This window comes from Ranitomeya imitator, chromosome 4 (assembly GCF_032444005.1).
Source record: "Ranitomeya imitator isolate aRanImi1 chromosome 4, aRanImi1.pri, whole genome shotgun sequence".
NCBI lineage: Eukaryota > Metazoa > Chordata > Amphibia > Anura > Dendrobatidae > Ranitomeya > Ranitomeya imitator.
In genome coordinates this window covers 687283647-687311346 of record NC_091285.1, presented here as the reverse complement: position 1 = coordinate 687311346, position 27700 = coordinate 687283647, and the positions used below count along the sequence as shown (strand labels likewise).

General features: G+C 45.8%; 1 protein-coding gene across 1 annotated transcript in view; it reads right to left on the bottom strand.

Moving 5' to 3' along the window:
- LOC138674708 (extracellular calcium-sensing receptor-like) overlaps positions 1-27030 on the bottom strand; it is an 87414-nt gene extending 60384 nt beyond the window's left edge. Inside the window, exons 1-4 of the mRNA XM_069762524.1 lie at positions 27018-27030; positions 16691-16791; positions 14968-15138; positions 13121-13251 (exon numbers count right to left, since the gene is read on the bottom strand). Of these exons, the coding sequence (XP_069618625.1) occupies positions 13121-13251; positions 14968-15138; positions 16691-16791; positions 27018-27030 (416 nt within the window). The remainder of the gene's footprint in view (positions 1-13120; positions 13252-14967; positions 15139-16690; positions 16792-27017) is intronic.
- Positions 27031-27700: the final 670 nt, after the last annotated feature.

Genomic DNA, 27700 nt, shown 5'->3' with positions numbered 1-27700 from the left:
TCCTAGTCGTTGGTGGTTGTGGCAAAAAGCCCACGACCATTGCCACGACCAATCAGCGACGGGCGCAGTCCGGCGGCAACATGGCCGCTTCTTCCTCCCCGCAGTCAGTGCCCGCTCTGTATTCCCTTCCACTCAGCGCTCACACAGGGTTAATGGCAGCGCTAATGGACCGTGTTATGCCACGGTGTAACACACTCCATTAACGCTGCTATTAACCCTGTGTGACCAACTTTTTTACTATTGATGCTGCCTATGCAGCCTCAATAGTAAAAAGATCTAGTGTTAAAAATAAGAAAAAAATTAAAAAATCATCATATACTCACCTTCTGGCGCCTTTCCCACTCCTCGCTGCGCTCTGGTGACCGCTCCATGCAAGCGGCAGGTTCCGGTGGCAAGGATGGTATGCGACAAGGACCTGCCATGACGTCACGGTCATGTGACCGTGACGTCATCACAGGTCCTGCGCCCATACCAACCTTGGGACTGGAAGCTGCCGCGTGCACCGCACACAGGGCCAGGACTTCAACGGAGGGTGAGTATATGTTTATTTTTTATTTTAAGTCTGTATACTGCATGGCTCTGTGCTGTATACTCCATCGCTGTGCAATATACTACGTGGCTGGGCAATATACTACGTGGTTCTGTGCTGTATACTACGTGGCTGGGCAATATACTACGTGGCTCTGTGCTGTATACTACGTGGCTGGGCAATATACTACGTGGCTGGGCAATATACTACGTGGCTGGGCAATATACCACGTGGCTGGGCAATATACTACGTGGCTGGGCAATATACTACGTGGACATGCATATTCTAGAATAACCGAATTGGGTGTTAGGAGTCGAGTTTCCTCTGCTGCACAGGGGGAATCTCGATCCGTGTCTGCTGCGGTCTCCCATTCGGTATCGGCCGCAGTGGGCTCTGCTCAGTGGAGATGTCGCTCCCAGCGTCTCGCTGAGGCTGATTCGGTGCATAGGGTCACTACTGCCTTTTCTGGCTTTCCTATGGTACCCTGCACTGATCTGCGGCGAGCGAGCCTCTCTGGGACTAAGTCCTTGTTTACTCACACTGAGCATGCCCAGGGCAGGGTCTCCCATTGGAGGTCGAGGGCCACATGTTCGGTCACATGCTCAGGTGCTGCAGTACATTCCATTGGTCCTTCTGGAAGGTCCTGAAAGGGCAAAACATGCTAAGGTACTGCAGCACTTTCCATTGGTCCTTCTGGAAGGTCCTGAAAGGGCAAAAACTTCAGTAGCAGCTTCCTGTGCTGCAACTATATAAACTGCGCATGACTGCACGGCCATGCGCTAGTATCGTCTTATATATGTGTGTGTTGTGAGTGAAAGTCGCTCTTTAAATAACCCTCCCTATTGAATGTCTGTTCGCGGAAGGTGTATGTTTGCTATCTAGCGCCCGACTTATCCAACAGCACGTAACACACATCTCAGCGTCTAGTTGCTGTGTCCGCCAGTACGGCGCCGTGCGCTTCCTCTGCGCTTTCCTTACCCAAGCCTGGGTGGTTAGTGGCGTCCGTCAGTGCGGCACCGCACGCACTCTCGTGCCTTATTTACTATTTCAATAGTTTCCTTACACACCCAGTTGCGGTGTTGTGCCAGCAGTGGTCTAATCGGACTTCAATCCTAGTTGGGGTTGTGTTCGCTGACTTATTGCTCGCGCTCTATGTGCGGTACCGCGGTCCTGTGACGCAACAGGATCGCTTCCTTCACGCAGGGTGAAGTTAACCCTTGTATGTATACTTATAGTACCACCATATAGTCCGTCTTACTTAGCAGGAGGTACTTTCCTGCACGGTGGATTCCGGGTTGCGAACGCACCAATTCCATCTAATAAACTATATATTTGGTGCGTTCCGCCAACCCTAACAGATTACTAGCACCAGGATCTGGCTAAGTAATGGCGGATGAACAGCGATGGCAGGGGTACATCCAGCTGCTGGAGGGCTGGTTGGCGTCTCTTGAGCGTGCAACCTCGGCGGTGGATGTTACCGCAATAGCTGTTCAGGCTGCTAGCATGGCTGCAGCAGCTTTACCCACTGCCACCTCTGTTCCGACCCTATCTCACCTTCCTTTGCCTGAGAGATACTCTGGGGACAGTAAGTCCTGTAGGGGTTTCGTGAGCCAATGTGGTATACACCTCGAGCTCCTGGCTGCACTTTTCCCTACTGAGCGGGCAAAGGTGGGATTCATAATCTCCCTCTTGTCGGACAGAGCGTTGGAGTGGGCTACGCCGCTGTGGGAGCGCAACGATCATGTGGTGCGGAGTGTTCCTCGGTTTCTGGACTCTCTGAAACAGGTCTTTTTAGGACCTCAAGTCACCCATGATACAGCGCTCCAGCTGCTGGCTTTGACTCAGGGTTCAACCATGGTCAGCCATTTTGCTGTTCTCTTCCGGACATTAGCGTTCTGAGTTGGAATGGTCAGATAAAACCCTCATTCCCGTATTTTGGAGGGGGCTGGCTGACCATGTGAAAGACGCTTTGGCCACTAGGGAGATTCCCGCCACACTGGAGGAGCTCATAGCCATATCTACTCGCATAGACCTTCGTTTTCACGAGCGAAGGTTGGAGCGAGCCCAGTGTAGGCAGAGGTTTCGGCTGGCTCCCACCTTCGCCAAACCTTTGGAATCTCCAGTCCAGGCGTCCGAGTCACATGAGGCCTTAGAGGTGACATGAGCGGGATCCAAGTATCAGTCCGCCTGTGCACATAAGGTCCGTCATGTTCAACGGCAGTCAGGATATCTTGCCTCCAAGGGTCCTCAGCGGTCGGGGAAACGTCAGCGTTTAGTGGCAGTTGGAGGAGGTACACTAGACATGGCGACGTTTGCCTCAAAGTTGTCCTTCAAGGGGACAATTACCATAGGCCCATCCACTCTTATGGTCGAGCTATGCGTGGATTCTGGGGCAGAGGGTAATTTTATGTCTTCCTCTTTTGCCCAGCGTCACGCAATACCCTTGGTGATACTCGCCAAGCCTGTGACCGTTCGAGTGGTAAATGGGTCAACACTACCCTCACAGATTACCCACCAAACCATTCCTTTCACGCTTTCTGTGTCTCCATCACATCAGGAGATAATCTCCCTATTAGTCATTCCTGAGGGAATTGATGAGGTCCTGTTGGGGATACCATGGCTTCGCTACCATTCTCCTCATATTGAGTGGTCCTCTGGGAGAATTTTGGGATGGAGTAAATCCTGCGAGGGTAGATGTCAGAGGGAGTGCGTTCAGGTTGCTACTACACAGGTACCCGCAGATCTTTCCTCTCTCCCCAAGCACTATTGGCCCTATGCAGACGTGTTCTCCAAAAGAGCTGCAGAGACCCCTCCACCTCACCGCCCCTATGACTGTCCTATTGACCTCTTGCCTGGTGCTGAGCCTCCCCGGGGTCTTGTCTATCCGTTATCTCTCCCGGAGATGGAGGCAATGTCTCAGTACATCCAAGAGAATCTGGCAAGAGGATTCATTAGGAAGTCAGTGTCACCGGCAGGGGCAGGGTTCTTCTTCGTACAGAAGAAGACTGGAGACTTACGTCCATGCATAGACTACAGGGGTCTTAACGCCATCACCGTTAAGAACAAGTACCCATTACCCCTGATATCTGAGCTGTTTGATAGGCTACGGAGAGAGAGGGTATTTACGAAGTTAGATCTGTGGGGTGCCTACAACCTGATTCGCATCCGTGAGGGGGATGAATGGAAGACAGCTTTTAACACCAGGGATGGGCACTATGAATATCTGGTGATGCCCTTTGGGCTCTGTAATGCCCCAGCCGTTTTCCAAGACTTTGTGAACGACATCTTCCGGGATATGCTCACCACCTCGGTCGTAGTCTATCTGGATGATATTCTCATCTTCTCTCCAGATATTGACTCCCATCGGAGAGATGTTCGCAAAGTCTTCGACCTCTTACGGGCAAACTCCCTCTACGCCAAGTTGGAGAAGTGTTTGTTTGAGCAGGAGTCCTTGTCTTTCCTTGGTTATATCATCTCTGCCCAGGGTTTGGCTATGGATCCTGCCAAGCTACAGGCTGTAATGGACTGGCAGGAACCCCATTCTCTTAAAGCGGTGCAGCGCTTTATGGGGTTCATTAATTACTATCGCCAGTTCATTCCACACTTCTCAACTTTGGTAGCTCCCTTGGTTGCCCTCACCAAGAAGGGAGCAAATCCCAAGTTGTGGTCAGAGGAGGTCTCCAAAGCCTTTCTCTCGATCAAGTCACACTTAGCTAGCGCTCCCATCCTACATCGCCCCGATGTTGATAAGCCATTTATCTTGGAGGTGGATGCCTCATCCGTTGGTGCTGGAGCAGTCCTTTTCCAAAAGGATGCTCAAGGTCGGAAGCATCCTTGCTTCTTCTTCTCCAAGACCTTCACACCAGCGGAGAGGAATTATTCCATCGGGGACAGGGAGTTGCTGGCCATGAAGTTGGCTTTTTCGGAGTGGAGACATCTCTTGGAGGGAGCTCGCTTTCCCTTCCAAGTCTTCACTGACCACAAGAACTTGGTGTATCTGCAAATGGCCCAGCGGCTGAATTCTCGCCAGGCTAGATGGTCCCTATTCTTCTCCCGGTTCCATTTTACTCTCCATTTCCTCTCCGGGGAGAAGAACGTTCATGCTGACGCTCTCTCCCACTCCGTGGTGTCATCGGAGGAGGAGGAGCCTCGGCTTATTGTCCCTTCTGAGAGCCTGAGAACTGTAGCTCCGGTTTCGCTAGAGTCTGTGCCCCCGGGCAAGACTTTCGTACCAGCTAACTTGCGACCGGAGGTTCTCTCTTGGGCTCACTCCTCCAGAGTGGGTGGGCATTTTGGGACCAAGAGGACATCTGAGCTTCTGGCGAGAACATACTGGTGGCCACATATGGCCCGAGATGTCAAGGACTATATTCAGACGTGCGTTTCTTGTGCCCAGAATCGGTCTCCTCGGCAACGGCCTGCTGGGTTGCTTTACCCTCTACCGGTGGCAGACAGGCCCTGGGAGATGGTCGGGATGGACTTTGTGGTGGGTCTACCCAAGTCGCGTGGCTGCTCCATTATTTGGGTTGTCACCGACCATTTCTCCAAGATGGTGCATTTGGTGCCGCTTCCTCGGTTACCCTCAGCACGGGCCTTGGCGGTGTTGTTCATTAAACACGTTTTCCGATTGCATGGTATGCCTGATAAGATTGTCAGCGATCGGGGTCCCCAGTTCGCATCTCGGTTTTGGAGAGAGCTCTGCCGTTTACTCAGCATAGAGTTAAACCTCTCCTCTGCATACCATCCCGAGACAAATGGGTTGGTGGAGAGAACCAACCAGACTCTGGTGACATATTTGCGACATTTCGTCTCTGCTAGGCAGGATGTCTGGGCATCTTTGCTACCTTGGGCGGAATTTGCCCTGAACAACGCCGTAGCCGATTCCACTGGTCAAACTCCTTTTCTCCTTAATTACGGCCAGCATCCGCGTGTCCCTGTGCCCATGCCCGTGTCATCCACCGATTCTAGGGTGGCAGACTGGGCGGTGGATGCACGTGACATCTGGGACTGCACACAGGATGCCATCCGGGCCTCCAAGGAGAGAATGAGGGTTTCGGCTGATACACACCGGCGCCCCGCTCTGGTCTTTGCTCCTGGCGACTTAGTGTGGCTCTCCGCCCGTAACATCAGACTGCGAGTTGAGTCCACTAAGTTTGCTCCTCGCTACATTGGCCCGTTTAAGGTTCTGGAACAGGTCAACCCTGTGGTCTACTGTTCGGCTATTCCTCCATGCCTTGGTATCACCGATACTTTCCACGTTTCCCTCTTAAAGCCCGTTCATTTGTCCTGGTTTTCCGAGTCATCTGCTGGGACATCGGGTTCATCCACAGATGAGTTTGAGGTGAATGCTATTGTGGGGTGCAAGGTGGTACGTGGCAAGAAATTTTATCTGGTGGACTGGAAGGTGTCACGGCCCAGAGGATAGAACCTGGGAGCCTGTGGAGCACATTCGGGCTCCGCTTCTTATCGCAGCTTTTGAGCGTAGTGAGGCTCAAGGAGGGGGGGCCCTAGGAGGGGGGTAATGTTAGGAGTCGAGTTTCCTCTGCTGCACAGGGGGAATCTCGATCCGTGTCTGCTGCGGTCTCCCATTCGGTATCGGCCGCAGTGGGCTCTGCTCAGCGGAGACGTCGCTCCCATCGTCTCGCTGGGGCTGATTCGGTGCATAGGGTCACTACTGCCTTTTCTGGCTTTCCTATGGTACCCTGCACTGATCTGCGGCGAGCGAGCCTCTCTGGGACTAAGTCCTTGTTTACTTACACTGAGCATGCCCAGGGCAGGGTCTCCCATTGGAGGTCGAGGGCCACATGTTCGGTCACATGCTCAGGTGCTGCAGTACATTCCATTGGTCCTTCTGGAAGGTCCTGAAAGGGCAAAAACTTCAGTAGCAGCTTCCTGTGCTGCAACTATATAAACTGCGCATGACCGCACGGCCATGCGCTAGTATTGTCTTGTAAATATGTGTGTGTGTTGTGAGTGAAAGTCGCTCTTTAAATAACCCTCCCTATTGAATATCTGTTCGCGGAAGGTGTATGTTTGCTATCTAGCGCCCGACTTATCCAACAGCACGTAACACACATCTCAGCGTTCAGTTGCTGTGTCCGCCAGTACGGCGCCGTGCGCTTCCTCTGCGCTTTCCTTACCCAAGCCTGGGTGGTTAGTGGCGTCCGTCAGTGCGGCACCGCACGCACTCTCGTGCCTTATTTACTATTTCAATAGTTTCCTTACACACCCAGTTGCGGTGTTGTGCCAGCAGTGGTCTAATCGGACTTCAATCCTAGTTGGGGTTGTGTTCGCTGACTTATTGCTCGCGCTCTATGTGCGGTACCGCGGTCCTGTGACGCAACAGGATCGCTTCCTTCACGCAGGGTGAAGTTAACCCTTGTATGTATACTTATAGTACCGCCATATAGTCCGTCTTACTTAGCAGCAGGTACTTTCCTGCACGGTGGATCCCGGGTTGCGAACGCACCAATTCCATCTAATTAACTATATATTTGGTGTGTTCCGCCAACCCTAACGTCGGATCACCATCTAGTCTTTCATAGTCTCTAAAAAAAAGGCCAAAAAAGTAAAAATTCTGCCTGGGTATCAGACGTGGAAAAGTTGATGTCTCATCTTGGGACAAAGTATAGAAAATAAAAGAAGTGAAATAAAGTTTGTAAAAATGGGAAAAAATAACAGTGAAAGTACGAAAAAAATGGAAACTTTTTTGCAAGTAAAGCTGCAGTTTTTCACACAAAAAAAGATAAAAAAGTACATCTATTTGGTATCGTGTATCCGGAACTAGGCAACTTATAAGCCAAATAGAAACCCAATTTAACCCAATTGGTGAACACTGTAAAAAAACAACAAAAATATACCTTTTTCCTCATACTGACACAAAAAAATAATAAAACAACATAAAAAAGAAATCAATTAAATTGTCATCCAGTATCCCATACAGGCCCTTATATAGCTCCGTCTGCAAAAAAAAAACTAAATTGTTACAGCTATCAGAGTATGACAATGGAAAAATACATTATTGTTTATAAAAAATAATAACGTCGTCTTATCACGTTAAGGCTGGTTTCACACTTGCGTTTCAAAACGCATGCGTTTTTAAAAAAAAACGCATGGTGAAAAAACGCATGTAAACGCGTGCAAACGCTGCGTTTTTTTACGCGTTTTTTCATGCGTTTGCGTTTTTTAAACGCATGCTGAGAAATGTGTGACAGCTGCCAATCATCAAAATAAAGTAAAAAACCCACTATAAACAGAAATAGTTAGGGTTAGGGTTAGGGGTAGGGTTAGGGGTAGGGATCATAACCCTAACCCTAACGCTAAAGGGATCCTAACCTTAACCCTAACCCTAGCCTTAAGCCTAAAGGGATCCTAACCCTAACCCTAAAGGGATTAGGGTTAGGGTTAGGGTTAGGGGTAGGGTTAGGGTTAGGGATAGGGGTAGGATTAGGGTTAGGGATAGGGTTAGGGATAGTGTTAGGATCCCGTTAGGGTTAGGGTTAGGGTTAGGATCCCTTTAGGGTTAGGGTTAAAGGTTAGGATCCCTTTATCACCTTTATGGTGGGGGTGGCATATTAGTGTGTTTTCCGGGTTTTTTAAATAAAAACGCATGCGTTTTTAACGCAAACAAACGCATGTGCTTAAAAACGCATGCGTTTACATAGACATCAATAGGTTTTTTTGCCGCGAAAAAACGCATGCGTTTTTTTGCGGCAAAAAAAACGCCGCAAAAATTACTACATGTTGCATTTCTGCAAATGAACGCATGCAGAAAAAAACGCATGCGTTCATAAACGCGACCAAACGCAAATACAAAAAAACGCATGCGTTTTTAATGCTAAAGATAGGGAAAAAATTGCATGCTTTTTTTGCGGTAAAAACGCTGCAGATGAAAACGCAAGTGTGAAACCAGCCTTACTCCATGGTGAACAGTGTAAAATGGCATAGCAAAAAAATTAAGGACAGTTCTTTAATTGCTTTTTATTCATTCTTTCTCTTTCTCAAAAACTGGATTAAAAATTAGACAGGAAATGTTGCATACAGGCGGACACTACAGGTGTATACCAAGTGATATACGCCTCTTTACAGTGCGTCTCTATGGCAGACGGATGCTTATTGTGGACCTTACTAAGGCTAGATCCACAAGCGCAGTGTAGACCTAGCCTTAGTTTGGGCCTCTGCCGGAACAGTTTTAGCTGATTGTGGGACCCCTACCAATCTAATATTGAGATGAGTCGTCAAATTGTTAGGTCCTGTACAGATCTTTTAACAATATAAGGGGCACATGTCTCCGAAAACACAAGTCGGGCACTGTGCATTGGGCACTAAAATGGCATATTTACAATTTTCACTCTTCAACATCAATTGCACAATAATTTCTGGAGATCGCCAATGGGGTCAATATAGTCACTACACATCTAGATGATATCCCTTATTGTAATTTGCATAGTGGGGACACTTTTGGGGGATTTCTGCTCTTTTTGAAGCTTAGGAGCTCTGCAAATGAAGCTCACAAACTTCTCTGTGAAACTCTGCTCCCGAAAAGCAAAATGGCTCTTTCTCTCTTCTGAGACCTAATGTTTGCCCCCCAAAAAAGTGTATGACCACATACAGTATAGGATATTGCTGATTTCAGAAGATATTGCTTTTTAAATGTTTGGGTCCATTGCCAACTATTATTCTTTGTGAAAATTTAAATTTTGGGCTAACACATAATTTTTATTAAATGCACTTTTGCTTTTTAACTTATTTAGTTACAGCAGAGTTTACGATCATTTTGTTTCTTGTAGGTTTTGTCTGTTTAATGGCAAATGTGAGCATGTGTTTATGTCCTGCATGTATACCAACTGAAATCCAAGCTTAATTTTTTTGTGTTTTCTTTATTTTTCATTTTCACGTCCCAATGTTTTACAATTTTGTGAAGTATCCGTGGGTTCAATTTGCTCACCACACTCCTTGATGAATTTCTCAAATGGTATACTTTCCAAAACGGGATCACTTGTGGGGGTAAACTGCTCTTCTGGCACTACAACGTCTCCACAAATGTGGCATGTTGCCCACAAACCATTTGAGCAAAATCTGCTTTACAAGGCGACACTCCTTTCTTATGGAGCTCGACCATGTGCTCGAACAGTTGTTTTCCCCATCATATGGGGCATCGGCATACACAAAAAATTGGGTGGTCCATTTTCTTGCAAATTTGGAGCTGAAGCAACATTTTTAAAAAAACATACATTTTTAATTTTCATTGTCCAACATTTTAAAATTCTGTGAAGCATCTGTGGATTTGAGATGCTCACAACACCTCTAGATGAATTCCTTGAGGGGCGTAGTTTCCAAAATGTGATCACTTGTTTGGCTTTTCCACTGTTTAGGCACATCAGAGCCTCTGCAAACGCAACAAGGTGTCCGAAATCTATTCAAACCAATTTTGTTCTCCAAAAGCCAATGTTTCTCCTTCCCTTCCATGCTCTGTCGTGTGCCTAAACAGTAGTTTTCCACCACATGTTGGGTATCGGCAAAATCAGAAAAATTTCATCACAAATTTGATGGTCCATTTTCTCCTGTTGCCTTGTGAAAATTAAAAATTTGGTGCTAAAGCATCAATTTTGTGGGAAATATGAAAGTGAGAAATGTTATTTATTTTGTGTGGCATGAGTATCTGATTTAAGGACATAAAAATAAAAAAATTGAAAATTGCAAAATATATTCATAAATGTTTTCAATATATTCATAAATGAACGTAAATTACAGTATGTCAACCAAAATTTGTCACTATCATGAATTGCAATGTGTCACGAAAAAATGGTCTAAGAAACACTGGGATGAGTTGACACGTTCCAAAGTTATAACCACGAGAAGTAACTGGCTAAAATTGAAACATTTGGACTGGTCAGGAAGGTGAAAACAGGCTTTTGGGTGAAGGGGTCAAAGAAAAACTCCTTTATTTTTTGGCCACTTTTGACAAGTGCCATATTATCAGTATACTTCAAAAGAGCATCCCTATCTATGGAAGTCTACAGGTGTCATTAAAATAACCAAACAAACAAAATTAGTCTAGAGGGTCTTTATACAAGACCTAACACTTTACCTATGTAAAAAATAGATAATATTTAACTGTTGTAAATGTCACTGTTCTCCTGAATTTGGCTATGTTTTTCTTGTGTTCGTGAGCCTCTCCGTTCCTTAGAAATGCTCTCCTCTTCCCTGTATAAAAGTCTAGTCCTGATAACCAAGTCCTATTCCTCTTCTTCTCTGTGGGCATCTCCTTGAGTATCAAGCCTAGTTGGCTAAAAAAATTAAGTTTACGCTCAGACAAAAAAGGGTCCATATCTCAGGAATGGAGAGGAGCAAGAACAAAAGACAATCTTTGCCAAATTCAAGAAAACAGGGGCATTTATAGTAGGTAAAAAAATTTATGACAAGTGACATCCAGAAGAAACTCGGTGGTAGGGCTGGCGGAATGCACCGAATATATATATTTATTACAAGAAGTTGGTGCGTTCGCATCCGGGGATCCACCGTGCAGGAAAGCACCTGCAGCTAGATATGGCGGTACAATATAGTAGTATAAACAGACTCTGTTACTTCACAGAGTCTGTTAGCAAAGATAACGCTGTGCCCTGTTTGGCTCACAGAGGAACACAGCTACTTAGTAGAGCAGATGGTGGTCATGCAGTCAAATGCAAACATGAAACTCCTCCCCGGAGGTGCCAGTATTCTAGGGGCTTATTTCAGCTGGGTCCCTGAATACACACACACGAAACTCCTCACCGGAGGTGCCAGCATTCTAGGGGCTTATTTCAGCTGGGTCCCTGACTGCATACAAACATGACCACACTGGCGCTGAGCTCATACATAAATTGATACTAGCGCATGGCCGTGCGGTCATGCGCACCTCTTATAGCTGCAGCAAGTACAGGACCTTCCTAGAAGGACCAATGAGAGGTTGCCACAGACGTTGAACATCTTCAGGACCTTCCTAGAGGACCAATAGGATTTGCTGCAGTACCTGAGCATGTGACCCTTGATCTCCAATGAGAGATCTTACCCTGGGCAAGACGTCTGCTCGCTGCTGACCAGTACTGGCTACAATGGCAGAAGCAGGAAGGACAGCAGTAACCCTTCGCACAGTATCAGACTGATCATGATGCTGGGACCAACGCCTCCGCTGAGCAGGCTCCACTGTGGCAGAAGAATGGGAGACCACAGCGGAGACGGCTCAAGATTCCCCCTGTGCAGAGGCAGGAACTCGACCCCTAACACTCGGCTTCACATATCGTAAATCTACAGTGAAATATATGATTTACATTGTACATGTGGTCCTCGGTGGTCTCTCAGTAAAAGAAACATGCTGATAAACTTTATCCAAGTGAATAGGTAGCACCGTTCCAATCATAATATCTCCAGACTGAGTGATCCCTTCCAGTTCTTCTGCCTCCAATCTACAGCCTTCATTTATGGACCAAATCACAGGAAGAAGATGAAACAGGAAAAGGATGCACATTATTGGGTTTATGCTGCTCATTTTAGCGATCAACCTGGAAAACAACACCAAGTTTCCTATTAATGCATCTAGTGACCACTTTACTAGGTACATAAGTATAAACTAAGAATTAATATGGGATTTATCAATGATAATGGTGGATAATTCACATTACCAGATTCCTTCATATACACATCATTTATAAAGGGATTCCAGTATTTCCCATAAAGCCCATTAACCTGCTTCACTTGTAATACCATGTCTAACCACTTGGTGTGCACTTTTATGTTACTACAATTTATTTAACATCCTGAATGTCCACCTAGTGGGGTATGAAGGTTAGTGTCAAAGAATGTCATTATTGACACTCTTGGTACTCCAGGATTCCTCTTTACATCATCAGTACAGGAGTTTTGATGGGTCGGTGATCTTTTTAGTTTTGTCTAGGTATGTTGCTTTGTAAAAGGTCATCTCTGCTACCAAAATTCTGTCCTTCTCAAAGGAGAAGACATATCAAGCCACAATGCCGGCTGAAAAGTAACTGATGATCCTGTACATTGATGACTTCCTGGCATCGTTCTAGTGTCTGGCAAAATGAATGATTCCTGTTACTTGAGTTTCTTTGAGTTCTGAGTCTGGACCTAGTCACTTATGAGTTCCCACTCAAATGGCTCATCTCCTTTGTGCAGTTTAATGTTTTAATACAGTGCTGCCGATCCTTTACTAAATTATTATATAGATGTCTTAGAACCTAAATGCTGTACTGCTCAATGGTGACAAGGGTGCAGAAATGGCTGTTACAGTCAGACCCTGGATCAGGAAGGACAACCTTTCAACACACAAAAACGCTAGCATTATACATAGCACATGGTAGTTTGGAAGCCCATCACACATTTTGCATTGGTGCCCATGAGATTCAATTTGCCGACTTGCCTGTCTTTAATTGCTTGACTTTCATTCTGTCCTCAGATTTTGACTTCACCTAGTCCATCACTGAGAATAAAGCTGCCACTAGAGTTAATGCAAATTAATTTGCAGAACCCGTTACAGTGGCCACGTTGGTGATTTATGGTATTTCAGTGGGAGTCCTGAGAATTGAGTCCCACCTATCAGCATCTATGGTTGTTCCTTTGATTAGCTGGCCCGCTGCAATGTCATTGTTGGAGTCAGGTAGAAAACAGGTCTCAGGGCTCTCGTAAGCAACCATAGATGACCAAAGAGGCAAATGGACCTGGTCCTGCAAAGCGATTCGTACTAACCTTAGGTGTAACCATAGACCATCTGTGCTTCTAGTCAAGAGAACCACCTCAAATTAAAGTCATGAGGCCTTTTGAGTACAAAGATCTAAGTCAAGGTAAAATTGGATCACATATGTCATTTGAGCAACCTGTTTGGACTCCTTTCGCTAGATACCATGGATGGTGAAGAATCATGGAGATGAATTCTGTATTGTAATGAAATTATATTGTTGGACAGTGATCATTCACCTCCTCTTTCAGTGGTTGATTGAGCAAACCATGATATGAGCACAGTACACAAAAATATCATCACTGGTAAGAGATTATGAAAAAAACAACGCCACTCACCTTCTTGAAAAGATGTCATGAAATCAGTATTCTACTAACGCGTTTCAGGGCATCGATCCTTTCTTCCTTAAGAATCTTTTGTATAGGTTGAAGCAATGTGGCTTTGAAAGTTCCACAGACGTGTAATTTAATTAATAATATCATATAATGAACTTATCAGTATTCTAACTTCACCAGACCTAGATACTGTGAGGATATAGTCCGAGTTTATGATGTACTACTAATTGTGCCAGCAGTGATGGTAGAGACAATATCTTCCAAGAAACAAGTATAGTGTATGAAAGTGATAAGCCGAGACAGATAGATTGTAGATTGGTGACAAATAGCTGGAAATGATAATGTACAAGTATATAAATGTCAATAGCATCGTACGAAGCTGAATGGCTGAAGACGGTATAGCTCACCGGATGCCTTTCTATGGTGATCATCTAGGATGACTGAACATCTGAGCTTTATAAGTGAGCCAGTTCTCATTAGTACTAATAGGCCTACATCTCCCCAATCTACATTACGTACCATTGTGAATGCTCAACGCACTGGAGCGTTAAAATCAACCGTCTTGTTAGAAGACACTGTGGACAGTTATCCCTGGAGGTAGATGATTATAAGAGTGATGGAGATGATGTGAAATCTCCAAGGAACATGTCCACAGATTACACACATGCGATCATTTACATAGTTACATAGTTTCATAGGTTAAAAAAAGACCTCGGTCCATGAAGTTCAACCTTTCTCCACCAATTGATCATTTTTTCACTAAATTAAATATAACCCACAATGATATGTGTATCGAGGAAATCGTCCAGCCCTTGTACAACCTCTGTTATAGTGTCGGCCATTATTACCTCCTGTGGTCGGCATTCCACAGTCTGACTGCTCTAACTGTAAAGAACCTGGTCCTATTTAGCTGTCGGAATCTCCTTTCTTCCACCCATAATAAATGCCTCCTAGTCCTCAGTACGGTGCTTGGAAGGAATAAGTCATGTGCCAGTGTTTATTACTGGGCACACATATATTTATACATGTAAATGAGTTCTCCTCTGTGTCTTTTTTCTACGTTAAACAAGCCCAACTTTTCCAACTTCTCATCATAGGATAGGCATCCATCCTGTGTAATGTAGGAGAAGCCTCCATCCCTTGTATTAATCTAGTTGCCTGTCTTTGAACTGATTCTAATTTCTGAATATACTTTTTAAAATGTGGAGCCCAAAACTGGATCCCATATTCTATGTGTGGCCTCACCAGTGAGTTATAAACGGGTAATAATACGTTGGGATCATGAGATTTTATCTCTCTTTTAATACACCTTAACATCTTGTTTGCTTTTGTGGCTGCTGCCTGACATTGAGTGCTGCTTCTCAGCTTACCTGTAACCAGAATCCCTCGTCCTTCTCCTGTTCTGTAGTCCCGAGTATTTTCCCATTTAGTGTATATGCAGCAGTAGGATTACTCCGTCCTCTGTGCATTACTCTACATTTATCTACATCACATCTCATCTGCCAAGTGATTACCCATTCTGTCATCTTAGTAAGATTGTTCTGCAATATTGTAATGTCAACATCAGATTCTATATCCTGCATAGTTTGGTGTCGTCAGCGAAGAATAAGTCGGACACTTTGGTGATGTTTTGGGCCGGTCGCTGGGCAACATGGACTTTCAACTCCCTCCAAAGGTTTTCTATAGGGTTGAGATCTGGAGACTTGCTAGGCCACTCCAGGACCGTCATATACTTCTTATGAAGCCACTCTTTTGTTGCCCTGGTGGTGCAGTGTGCTTGGGATCACTATCATGCTGAAACACCCATCCACGTATCATCTTCAATGCCCTTGCTGATGGAAGGAGGTTTCCACTCAAAATCTCACGATACATGGCTCCATTTATTCTTTCATGTACCCGGATCAGTTTTCCTGGTGCCTTTGGAGAGAAACAGCCCCAGAGCATGATGTTGTCACTCCCATGCTTCACAGTAGGTATGGTGTTCCTTGGATGCATCATAGCACTCTGTCTCCTCCAAACATGACGAGTTTTGTTTCTACCAAACAGTTCTACTTTGGTTTCATCAGACCATAAGACATTCTCCCAATACTCTTTTGGATAATCCAAATGCTCTCTAACAAACTTCAGACCGGTCCGGACATGTACTGGCTTACGTAGGGGGACACGTCTGGCACTGTAGGATCTGAGTCCCTGGCAGCGTAGTGTGTTACTGATGGTAGCCTTTGTTACGATGGTCCCAGCTCTATGCATGTCATTCACTAGGCCCCCCGTGTGGTTCTAGGATTTTTGCTCATCGTTCTTGTGATCATTTTGACCCCACGGGGTGAGATCTTGCGTGGAGCCCCAGATCGAGGGAGATTATCAGTGGTCGTGTATGTCTTCCATATTCTTATTATTGCTCCCACAGTTGATTTCATCACACCAAGCCTCTTGCCTATTGCAGATTCAGTCTTCCCAGCCTGGTGCAGGGCTACAATTTTGTTTATGGTGTCCTTCGACAGCTCTTTGGTCTTCACCATAGTGGAGTTTGGAGTGTGACTGAGGTTGTGGAAAGGTGTCTTTTATATGGATAACAAGTTCATACAGGTGACATTACTACAGGTAATGAGAGGAGGACAGAGGAGCCTCTTAAAGAAGAAGTTACTGGTCTGTGAGAGACAGAAATCTTGCTGGTTTTTAAGTGACCAAATAATTATCTTTCGCAATAATTTGGAAAATTAATCTTCCAAATCAGTCAAGGTGATTTTCTGGATTTGTTTTCTCATTTTGACTCTCATAGCTTTATATGATGTCAATTACAGGCCTCTCTGATCTTTTTAAGTGGGAGAACTTGCACAATTGGTGGCTGACTAAATACTTTTTTTCCCCACTGTATATCCCATTTAGAGAATGTACCATTTATGACAACTTTTTTTTCCGGTGATTTAACCAATTCACATCCTTATAGAATCCCAACATGATATTTTGTCACAACTTATTCTTCATGAATCCATGCTGGTTGTCAGTTATTATATTATTATCTACAATATATTTCTGCAAGTCATCTCTTATAATGCCTGCAAAAACTTTGCACACTACTGATGTCAGGCTTACCGGCCGATAGTTGCCCAGATCCACCTTCTTAACTTTCTTAAATATTGGTACCACATCAGCCATCCTCCAATCTTGTGGCACCACCCCTGTTACAAGAGAGTCTAAGAATATGAGAAACAGTGGTCTGTAAATTACTGTATTTCCTTTAACATGCCCCATTTATGTTCGCTATCCCCAGTTACCATGAGATGGTCCCACTCTATACGATTAAGCTCTTCCCTTAATTTGTTGAGATCAGCTTTCCTAAAGTTTCAGATAATTTCCATTTCTGCTTTTGTATGTTTAATTGAAAATTACACTGAAACTTATCATTGTCATGACCCTGACAGGGTGGTTCTGTCTCCATTCTGGTCCAGTCAGGCTTAATTCTAGTCCTCCTCTCTTGGTTTTGGGGCAGCTATTTAATGTTGGTAGTTCCTGGTTTTGGTGTCAGTGATACATCCGTATACTCGGTTTGTGATTGCTGACCCAGGTCACTCGTCCGTAATCACTGTGCCTCTGTGTGTGTGGCTTTCTCCCTATCCCTTACCTCCCCTGAGAGAATGTCTGTTGATCAGTTCTTCGAGGCCTTGGGTCTAATTTATGATGAACCTGATTGAGCGAGATTGGCAGAAGACACAATTATGAGTCTTACCCAGGGAAAGCTCTCTGCTGAGTGCTACTATTTCGAGTACAGGAGATGGGCACCAGAAGTATCCCAGAACAACTCGGCACTCAGGGGGCTATTCCAAAGGGGTCTTTCCAAGCATTTAAAAGATGCTTTGGCCCTGCAGCCACCACCCGATTCTCTGGAGGAATGGACCGCTGGCTTAGAGAGAGAGGAGTCATGAAACGTGAAACTCCTCTTTTGCCTATGAAACCGGAGCTTTTGAGTCCATAGAGGTGGGGGCGGTCTTCATGAAGAAAAAGGAGAGGAGATGTTGTAGAGAGAAAAAAATCTGCTTCTATTGTAGAGCCCCGGGTCATTGAATAAAGGACTGTCCCTCCTGCCACCTGGATTCCAAGGTCTCGGGCACCAATTAGGTCCGGGTAACTGCCCAGGAAGTTTCCCAGACCCACAGGTACTTTTTCCTCTGTCTTCAAACTATTGTGGAACTGGAAGTTGGTGTGGACAACTATTTTTTTTTCTCTTCTGCTTTTGTGGATTGCGGGACTTAAAATTGATTGACTCGAGGTTGGTGGCCCATTGTGAGATAGGGACAGTCAGATTGGAAAAGCCCATGAGAGTGGTAGCTACTGACTCGACTCCTTTCACCAAGAACGGGATCTGTTCCGTTACCAAATAATTCATCCTTGAGGTGGGGTCTGTTCATCTGGAGCATATAGCCTGTTTTGTTCTGGACAACCTCCCTGCAGGATTGGTTTTAGGGTTTCTTTGGCTACAATTTCATAATCCAGTAATTTACTGGGAGGCCCGGAAGATTGTTAAATGGGGATCCAACTGTGAAAACAAGTGTCTGAATTATGTGGCTGTGTCGTTCGTCAGTCTGGAGGGTAATCCGGAGTACCTGAAGGACTTCGAGGACGTGATCTACGAAAGTCAGGCCGAGTGGTTACCACCGCACCGGCCTTTTGATTGTGCCATCGACCTGATTTCTGGGGCTAAATTCCCTAAGGCCGATTGTTTAATCTTTCTGGTCCCGAGCAGGCCGCCATGAAGAAGTAAATTTCTGAAAGTCTCCACATGGGGCATATCCACCCTTCTGTGTCTCCTGTTTCTGCAAGTTTCTTTTTTGTAAAAAAAAGACGGTGCTCTCCGCCCATGTCTGGATAGTAAAAATCCCCCAAAATATGCACCCAATTATTATTTGCTGCCTTTTTAATTTGTTGCAGCATTTCCTCCTCTACTTGTTCAGCTATATTAGGAGGCTTGTAGCAAAATGCAATGAGCAGCTTTCCATTATTGCCATCCCCATGTACATTTACCCCCACTGACTCTATATTAAAGCGCACCCCAGTGACGTCGTTGAGCACAGGTCTTAAGTAGGATTTAACAAGAACAAGCAGCTCTCAACCTTTTCTGTCTTTCCTGTTCTTTCTAAACGAAGAGTAACCCTCTACGTTTGAGATATATAGTAGGGTAAACCATCAGCACTCAGACAACGGATGCACGCTCCAAGGTCCAAGGATCCAATCGGACACAAACGTATAAGAAAAGAAGAAAAGCAGTATCCATACCAGGTGATGAAAATCCAAAACGTATCTTTATTCTGCCATGGTAAAATACAACGTTTCGGCCAGGTTGGCCTTTGTCAAGTATACACAGAATCAAAAATGGCCATCTTAAATAGTGTGGAGCTCACATGAGCACCAATCACCATCCAGAGGCGGCCTTTATTCAATATACATCAAACTTTGCTTAAATATCTACTGTAATACACATATATCATTGATTACATTTAAATAATGTCGCCACTATTTCCATCACATAAATATATACACACAGAAGGACACAATACTTAAAATCCCATATGTAAACAAACATGTCATACATCGTTGATCCAATGAGTGTATCTGTTGTCAGGTTGCTATGGTGGCACCTCCACCAATCACACGATGTCCATGAGTCAGTCCCCTTTATCCTCCAATCACAGGATGCTAAAGAAAGAGCGCAAAAAATAGATGCAGCCAATCAGGATGGGCAAGGATGTGTCTAATCGTCAAAGGACGCCGGCGCATGCGCGCAAGGCGCCCCGCAGACCCGGCCACATGACCGCCCCACAGCGCACCCCAGCGCGCACGCGCCAAGCGTCCCAGACGCCGAAGACCGCCCGCGCACGTGCACCCGCCGCACCGCTGAGACAACCACCCGGCCATCCCGCAATGCAGACGAACGCGCACGCGCGAAGCGCTCCCAACCAAGTCCCACCCAGAGACACAGGACACAGCGGCAAGTCATATGAACGGGCCGTGTACACAGCGAAAACACGCTGTGCCGACCAACCCGCTCACACACCGCACTGAGCCTGCGCTACAGAGGGGACGCAGACATAGCCATCTCTATGGCAACCACCCCTGCCATATAACCTGTCAGGCAACCCGCCCAGGAAAGAAACCATCTCACCATAGAAAAAAAAGGAAAAATATAATAAGATAAATATCTACCAATCTTAAAAAAGAAAAAAGGAAAAAAAGAAAAACACAAATAAAAGCAAATAAAATACACGAGCAAGAGCACGCTCACTGAGTGAGGGTGGGAAAACACAATGTCCATAAATACTTATTATTGGATTAACCATAGTTTTATCAGACTCAAATATCATTATGACAGTTATGTCATACAGATCTGAAGGTTATATTCTAAATTAAGCCCCCTGGGCTGCAATGTTCCCAATATAGAAATCCACCTTAGTTCTTTTTGTCTCAATTTGAGTTTCCTATCACCCCCTCTCCTCAGTGCCGGGACCCCATCAATTACTCTAAAACGCAGCTGGTTGATAGAATGTCTACACTCACTGAAATGCCTAGGGATCGGTAGATCGGTCAGATTAGTACGTATCGTGCTCTTGTGCTTACTTATTCGCTGTCTCACTTCCATTGTCGTTTCCCCGACATACATAAGTCCACACGGACACACTATCAAGTACACAACAAATTTCGATGAGCACGTATAACGATCCTTAATAAGAAATTTTTTTCCGGTTTGTGGATGGCAAAAACTGTCCCCCCTAAGCATATTGCCACAACAGGCACAATTGAGGCAAGGAAAGTTGCCCATCCGAGGAGGAGCCAAGGTCCTCTGGATGGCAACTCTCCCTGTCCCAATATCTGACTTGACCAAAAGATCTTTAAAGTTACGTCCCCGTCTATATGAGAGGATAGGGCGTGAGCAGAAATCCTGAATCTGGGGTAGACCCCTGTGTAAAATCCCCCAATGTTTATTGAGGATATTAGCAATACCATTACTGGCTGGACAATAGGTTGACACAAATGGCACACGTTTTTGTTTATCTCTACTCCGATGAGTTTGTAGATCATCATCGGTCAATTTCACCGCCTTCTCTCTATGTCCCATAACTTTAGCCAATGGGTACCCTCTCCGTATGAATCTATCACACATTTCGTCCAACCTTTTGTCACAAATCTCTGTGTCAGTCACAATTCTACGTACCCGAATAAGCTGGCTCCAAGGTAACGAATCCATCATTCGTCTAGGATGGTAACTATCATAGCACAAAAGGCTATTCCTATCTGTCACTTTTGTATACAGATCAGTACGCAATTTATCGTCCTGTTTATAGACCATAGTGTCCAAAAATTGCACCCTCTCAGTTGAGCAGGTCATGGTAAATTTTAGCTCAGAATGAATACTGTTGAGTTCCACTACAAAATCAAGGAGGGCCTCTCGAGTACCTTCCTATACACAAAAGATATCATCGATGTAGCGCCACCAGGCCCGTACATGACGCCAGAAGATGGATCTGTACACATGTTGGTCCTCGAGTACCGCCATGTAGATGTTAGCATAAGTAGGGGCCACATTGGACCCCCTGGCGGTACCCCGTAACTGCTGGTAGTACTCATCCCCAAAGAGAAAAAAATTTCTCCTGAGGATGAACTCCAGCAGTGTGAGGACCAACTGTGCACAATCCGGCGGCACGTCCGAGCCTGATAGCGCCACACCGACGGCATCCAAGCCTTTCTCATGCTCAATGGAAGTGTACAATGACACAATATCAAATGACACCAAAAGAGTTGAAGCATCCACAGAGACAGTGTTCAATTTCTCCCAAAAATCATTGGTATCACGAATGTAAGAACAAGCAGAGGTTGCAAAAATACGTAGAATTTTGTCCAAAAAAATAGAGACTTTGTTACACATAGACCCCCGGCCCGATACAATCGGACGACCGGGTGGAGCTGACAAATCCTTGTGTATTTTTGGCAATGTGTATAGGACTGGGGTAATGGGCGCATCAACAAATAGAAACTCAGACAGCTTCTGATCGATGAGTCCATTATTTAGGGAGTCATCGATCAGAAGCTGTAGCTCTCTCTGGAAACCGACGGTCGGATCACATTCCAGTTTTCTATAAACCGCACTATCTGATAGTTGTGTCATAATCTCCGCCTTATACTTCACGGTATCCATAATTACCACCGCACCGCCTTTGTCGGCCGGTTTCACTGTAAGCGCAGTGTTATTTGAAAGGCGATCTAAGGCCTGTCGTTCCGCCCTGGACAAGTTATTAAAACCATCATCTCGAAACCGCTCCTTCAATCTCTTAATATCCCTCTCCACCAGAGTAATATATGATTAAACAAACTGGTTCTTAACGTGGGGTTGAAATGAGCTTTTGTTGAATAAACCAGCCCCTTTAAGTGTAAAACCCCCCACTCCCACATCCGTTGGTTCGTCAAAATTTCTTATTAAGGATCGTTATACGTGCTCATCGAAATTTGTTGTGTACTTGATAGTGTGTCCGTGTGGACTTATGTATGTCGGGGAAACGACAATGGAAGTGAGACAGCGAATAAGTAAGCACAAGAGCACGATACGTACTAATCTGACCGATCTACCGATCCCTAGGCATTTCAGTGAGTGTAGACATTCTATCAACCAGCTGCGTTTTAGAGTAATTGATGGGGTCCCGGCACTGAGGAGAGGGGGTGATAGGAAACTCAAATTGAGACAAAAAGAACTAAGGTGGATTTCTATATTGGGAACATTGCAGCCCAGGGGGCTTAATTTAGAATATAACCTTCAGATCTGTATGACATAACTGTCATAATGATATTTGAGTCTGATAAAACTATGGTTAATCCAATAATAAGTATTTATGGACATTGTGTTTTCCCACCCTCACTCAGTGAGCGTGCTCTTGCTCGTGTATTTTATTTGCTTTTATTTGTGTTTTTCTTTTTTTCCTTTTTTCTTTTTTAAGATTGGTAGATATTTATCTTATTATATTTTTCCTTTTTTTTCTATGGTGAGATGGTTTCTTTCCTGGGCGGGTTGCCTGACAGGTTATATGGCAGGGGTGGTTGCCATAGAGATGGCTATGTCTGCGTCCCCTCTGTAGCGCAGGCTCAGTGCGGTGTGTGAGCGGGTTGGTCGGCACAGCGTGTTTTCGCTGTGTACACGGCCCGTTCATATGACTTGCCGCTGTGTCCTGTGTCTCTGGGTGGGACTTGGTTGGGAGCGCTTCGCGCGTGCGCGTTCGTCTGCATTGCGGGATGGCCGGGTGGTTGTCTCAGCGGTGCGGCGGGTGCACGTGCGCGGGCGGTCTTCGGCGTCTGGGACGCTTGGCGCGTGCGCGCTGGGGTGCGCTGTGGGGCGGTCATGTGGCCGGGTCTGCGGGGCGCCTTGCGCGCATGCGCCGGCGTCCTTTGACGATTAGACACATCCTTGCCCATCCTGATTGGCTGCATCTATTTTTTGCGCTCTTTCTTTAGCATCCTGTGATTGGAGGATAAAGGGGACTGACTCATGGACATCGTGTGATTGGTGGAGGTGCCACCATAGCAACCTGACAACAGATACACTCATTGGATCAACGATGTATGACATGTTTGTTTACATATGGGATTTTAAGTATTGTGTCCTTCTGTGTGTATATATTTATGTGATGGAAATAGTGGCGACATTATTTAAATGTAATCAATGATATATGTGTATTACAGTAGATATTTAAGCAAAGTTTGATGTATATTGAATAAAGGCCGCCTCTGGATGGTGATTGGTGCTCATGTGAGCTCCACACTATTTAAGATGGCCATTTTTGATTCTGTGTATACTTGACAAAGGCCAACCTGGCCGAAACGTTGTATTTTACCATGGCAGAATAAAGATACGTTTTGGATTTTCATCACCTGGTATGGATGCTGCTTTTCTTCTTTTCCTAACCCTCTACGTTTGTCACCCAGTTATGACTTTCGTCCAGCCAGGTTACAGCAATGCCCACCACATCTTATTCTGTGGCCGACATCAGAGTCTCCAATTCATTCATTTTGTTTGTGAGACTTCTTGCATTTGCCAGCAGACATTTAATTCTATTAGCACATAAATTATTCCTCCTTATCTTCCTATGTTCCTTGCATGTACCTGCCCCCCTAAATCCTCATTGACATTTATGTCTCACTCTCTCTGTCTACTCTAACTCTCACCTTTTTATTACAACTAGTTACCACTAGTTACCTCCTCCATCCGTCATCCGTCTGATCATTTTTTCCCCAAGCGCGGCTGCACCCTCTCCACTGAGGTGCAGCCTGTAACTATCATGGATCCTGTAGTCGACAGAGAAGTCGGCCCAGTTCTCCATGAACCCAAACCCTTCCTTCCTGCACCATTTTCTAAGCCACTTATTTATCTCCCTAAGCTCCCTCTGTATTTCTAGTGATACTCATGGCAGTAGCTGTATTTCTGAAAACACCACCTTGGTGTTCCCAAGAGTTCCCTAGAGTTTTTCTATTGGTTACAGTCAATTTTCCACAACTATTGAGATTGTAATCCTACGGCATTAAATAGTTTAGTTAGTAGCTTTAGGTATATCAAGCTGTGGCCATCAGTATGTTACGTCATTGTCTTCAGTTGATCAACAAGTGATCTTCAGTTGGTCAAATACATGTCTTCAGTACGTAAACCATTGTTCTTCAGGAGGCCATTTAGGGCTGTTTAGTAGCTCAAATAGGAGTAGCATTTATTTGTTGGTCAGAGGTGCTATATTTCTATAAGTCAAGTAATGGTTTTGATTAGGCAAACCAGTGCCTCTTGCAGGGACGGCACTGGTCTCTACAGCTAGATATCCTAACACTGCGCTCTGACAGTGCCCTGTCCGCTGGATTGCTCACTCACTACTACTGATCTGAGCCTACAAAACAGCACACATCGCACAGTGCACAGCGCACAGCGCGCAGGGACAGAGCAGGACGTATCCCAGTCCCTAAAATGAGCGCCACTGATGACCCTGATTGCTGAACCCTGTATAACCCCGCCAAATTCACTGATTGGCATCATTCTATATTCACTGTGGATAAGCCAAAAGATGCCAATCAGTGGAGAAAGCTGGGGTTCCATAGAGCAGTTGACTAGGAGTCACAAGACACCTGGTCCTGTAGTGATAATCTCCTGCTGATATAATGCTGATTTTATTAAAACTGCAACATACAACCTAGTAAATGACACATCACTGAAACCGGGCCTCTGCCTCTACAACATGCTGCTCTCAAATTACATAGGAAAAAACCTTTTGAAATAGGGAGTTCAAATGTTTTATAGTCTCAATAGTTGTCTGCTCTTGAGCCAGTGTATTCAGGTCAGTAGACTTATAGATTTTCTACAACATTTGCCACAGTGACTCTGGAGATGGTCTAGATCAGGGATGTACAACCTAAGACCCAGGGGCCACATGTGTCCCACTATGTGTTGAGTAACTCTCATAAACCATTTATAAGGCTGTGCTCATTGTATGGTCATCTGCACTGCTTTTTTCAGGGGTCTTAAATTGGAGAGCAGAGGACCCACTTTGTCTCCCATGGTGGAAGTTCCAGAAATGGAACCCGCACCTATTAGCTTATGGCATATATAGTGCTGTCGATATATAGGTCAATATTTTTATTTGACTTTTGAGAGTGACACAAATAGAAAATTTGTCACTTGGACCATAAAAGGTTGAACACCTTTGGTCTAGACATTTGGAACTCCAGAAATTTTCCTCCAGGCTTTGCGTCTTGTAAGATGTTCATTGCTCTACAGCACATGAATAAAGCTCATGTGTGATGCCCAACAAGACCAATATGAAAGGCCAGTTTTATAGAGCACAAATAAAAGTCCGTAAGTCTGAATCTCCAAATCCAAGCTTCATATCTACTGTGAATGAATGTGTGTTTGGGTATTGCCTTGTAAACCATGTTCTTGAGATGAGAAGTTTGATTTCCTTTGCCCTGGTCTGGCAATCAGTTTAGTCCTTGGCATCTTCGTTGCCACTGGCACTTGCTATGCCGCACGAACTACAATACATCATGGCCTCATGTGAGGCCTACTGATCCCATGAAGTCACAAAGCCTAGTAAGGGGCTATGGTTGCTAAGTGTCTTGTGGAATAGTGAAAATCGTCTGCCATGGAGTATCAAACAGGATATTAGACCAGAATAGCTTGGATCCTACTGATCATGCCTATTCCTCTAGTTTGTGGAGGTGCACAGCAGATGGTTGACCTTATCTCTACAATGTGATTTATTTGAGCCTATTTGGCATTTAAAGAACTTCAAATAAATACCTATAAGATTAAACACATCACTTTATGCTTTGTTTTGATTCATTTTATTACTTTATTTTACGTTATGTAGAATGGATATGAAGAGCCTTCACCTTCTGGTGAAAAAAAAGGAAAATTCCATGTAGAACCCATTTTGACAAAATCCACTTTTACCCCACTTTTACCGAGTTCGAACTCGGCTTCAGGAAAATGGCCGCCGCGATGTCCATCTGCGCACGCGCGGCATCCCGCGGCCATTTTCCTGAAGCACCGGGAAGCAGGAGACTCCATCTGCGCACGCGCGGCCTCAGGAAGATGGCCACGCCCACCGAGAAACCGCTGAATAGCGGCGAGCACGCTCTTTTTCTACAACTGCGCAGTGCATTCGGCACTTGCGCATGCGAGAAGCACTACGCCACCAACGGGAACATAAGCAAGATGTGGGGGAGAAACAGCGCTGTGACCACGCCCATCTGACCTGACCAGCCTGATTCACAGGCGAAAAAGGCCACTTTGGTAAGGTATTTCGGCAGCATAGGTGGGGAATCGGGGGACAAAAAATACCCTATTGTAAAGCACAGCTCAGGCCCTATTTAACGGTATTTTTATCTCCTACTGAAAAAACGGGGTGACAGGTTCCCTTTAACAGACCCCTGTATACAGGTTCACTGTTTGTGGACGACTGACTGTCAGCTCCTCGCTACCCTCCACATTAGGAGGTGACACCAGTTGAAGGCAGAGACTGCACTGAGTGTGCGACGCAGAGAGAGAGAGAGACGGCTAGGCCAGAGCCTCTCTACCAAGGACTTGTGTAGCGAAGTCTCCTTCCTGCAGTTCCCCATACTGGACTCAGTACCGTGCTAGATATGTTTTGAGTACGGGAAATCTTCCTACCTCCCAGAGACTGCAACGAGACGACCTGAGCCGCTGTTGTTGGTGCCACTGTTGGATTTCCACCTGTCAGAGACTCTGTCGAGATGACCCGCGCCGCTGCTGCAGGTGCCACTGTTGGAACCTTGAACTTCCTCACATCAGAAGTCTACAGTCCGATAAGTTTAACCTCTTTATTACTGAACTTCCGGTCGTTTCTATCTTACCCTGCCATCCTCCCAGTTCTGCCCCATTCCTTACCTTCACCCTTCATCCCCCTACTTCCCCAAGAGTTTGTTCTTTGTTAAATAAATTCCTTAACTCTTGGTCTGCCTCCAGAGGGGGGGCTGTAGGAACGGAGTTAACGAAAGCCCCCCATGACTGCGTTGCCAAGGGAACGCAGGGGAGCAATTTTTTAAATAATAATGCAGGGAAAGGGGATTGGTTTAAGGGATGGGGAGGAGTAAGGGGGTGGCCCAGGGTGATGGGGCGGGTTATGGGAAAAGTGCGGGAAAGGGGGCCATTACTTTGAGATATCCGACCTGTGAAGACGTGCAGGATGGCCTCCGTCGACTAAATCCTGGGGCAGCTGAGGGAGATGGCGAGGTCGCGGCGCGGAGGCTTGCTGGAGGACCAGCTGGCGTCATTGTTGGGCAGTCCGGGTGCCCAGGGGACCAGATCCAGGAGGACCCGTCCCCCGGAGTGCCTGTCACCGGAGCTTGGAGGGCGCGGCAACCTCCGGCCACGGAGCCCTTCTCGGGACCCTACGGAGTGTGCGGGCTGGCGGTCACCTACCCTCCCCGGCCCGTCCTCCGGCAGGAATCCACCGGTCGGCGCTGCTGGCGCTGGACGACGGACGGGAGCAGCGGCGGCGCAGGCCCAGAGAGACGCACAGGCCGCACCGGAAGTGCCTGGTGGAGTTCCGGGTCGCGGCTCCAACATGG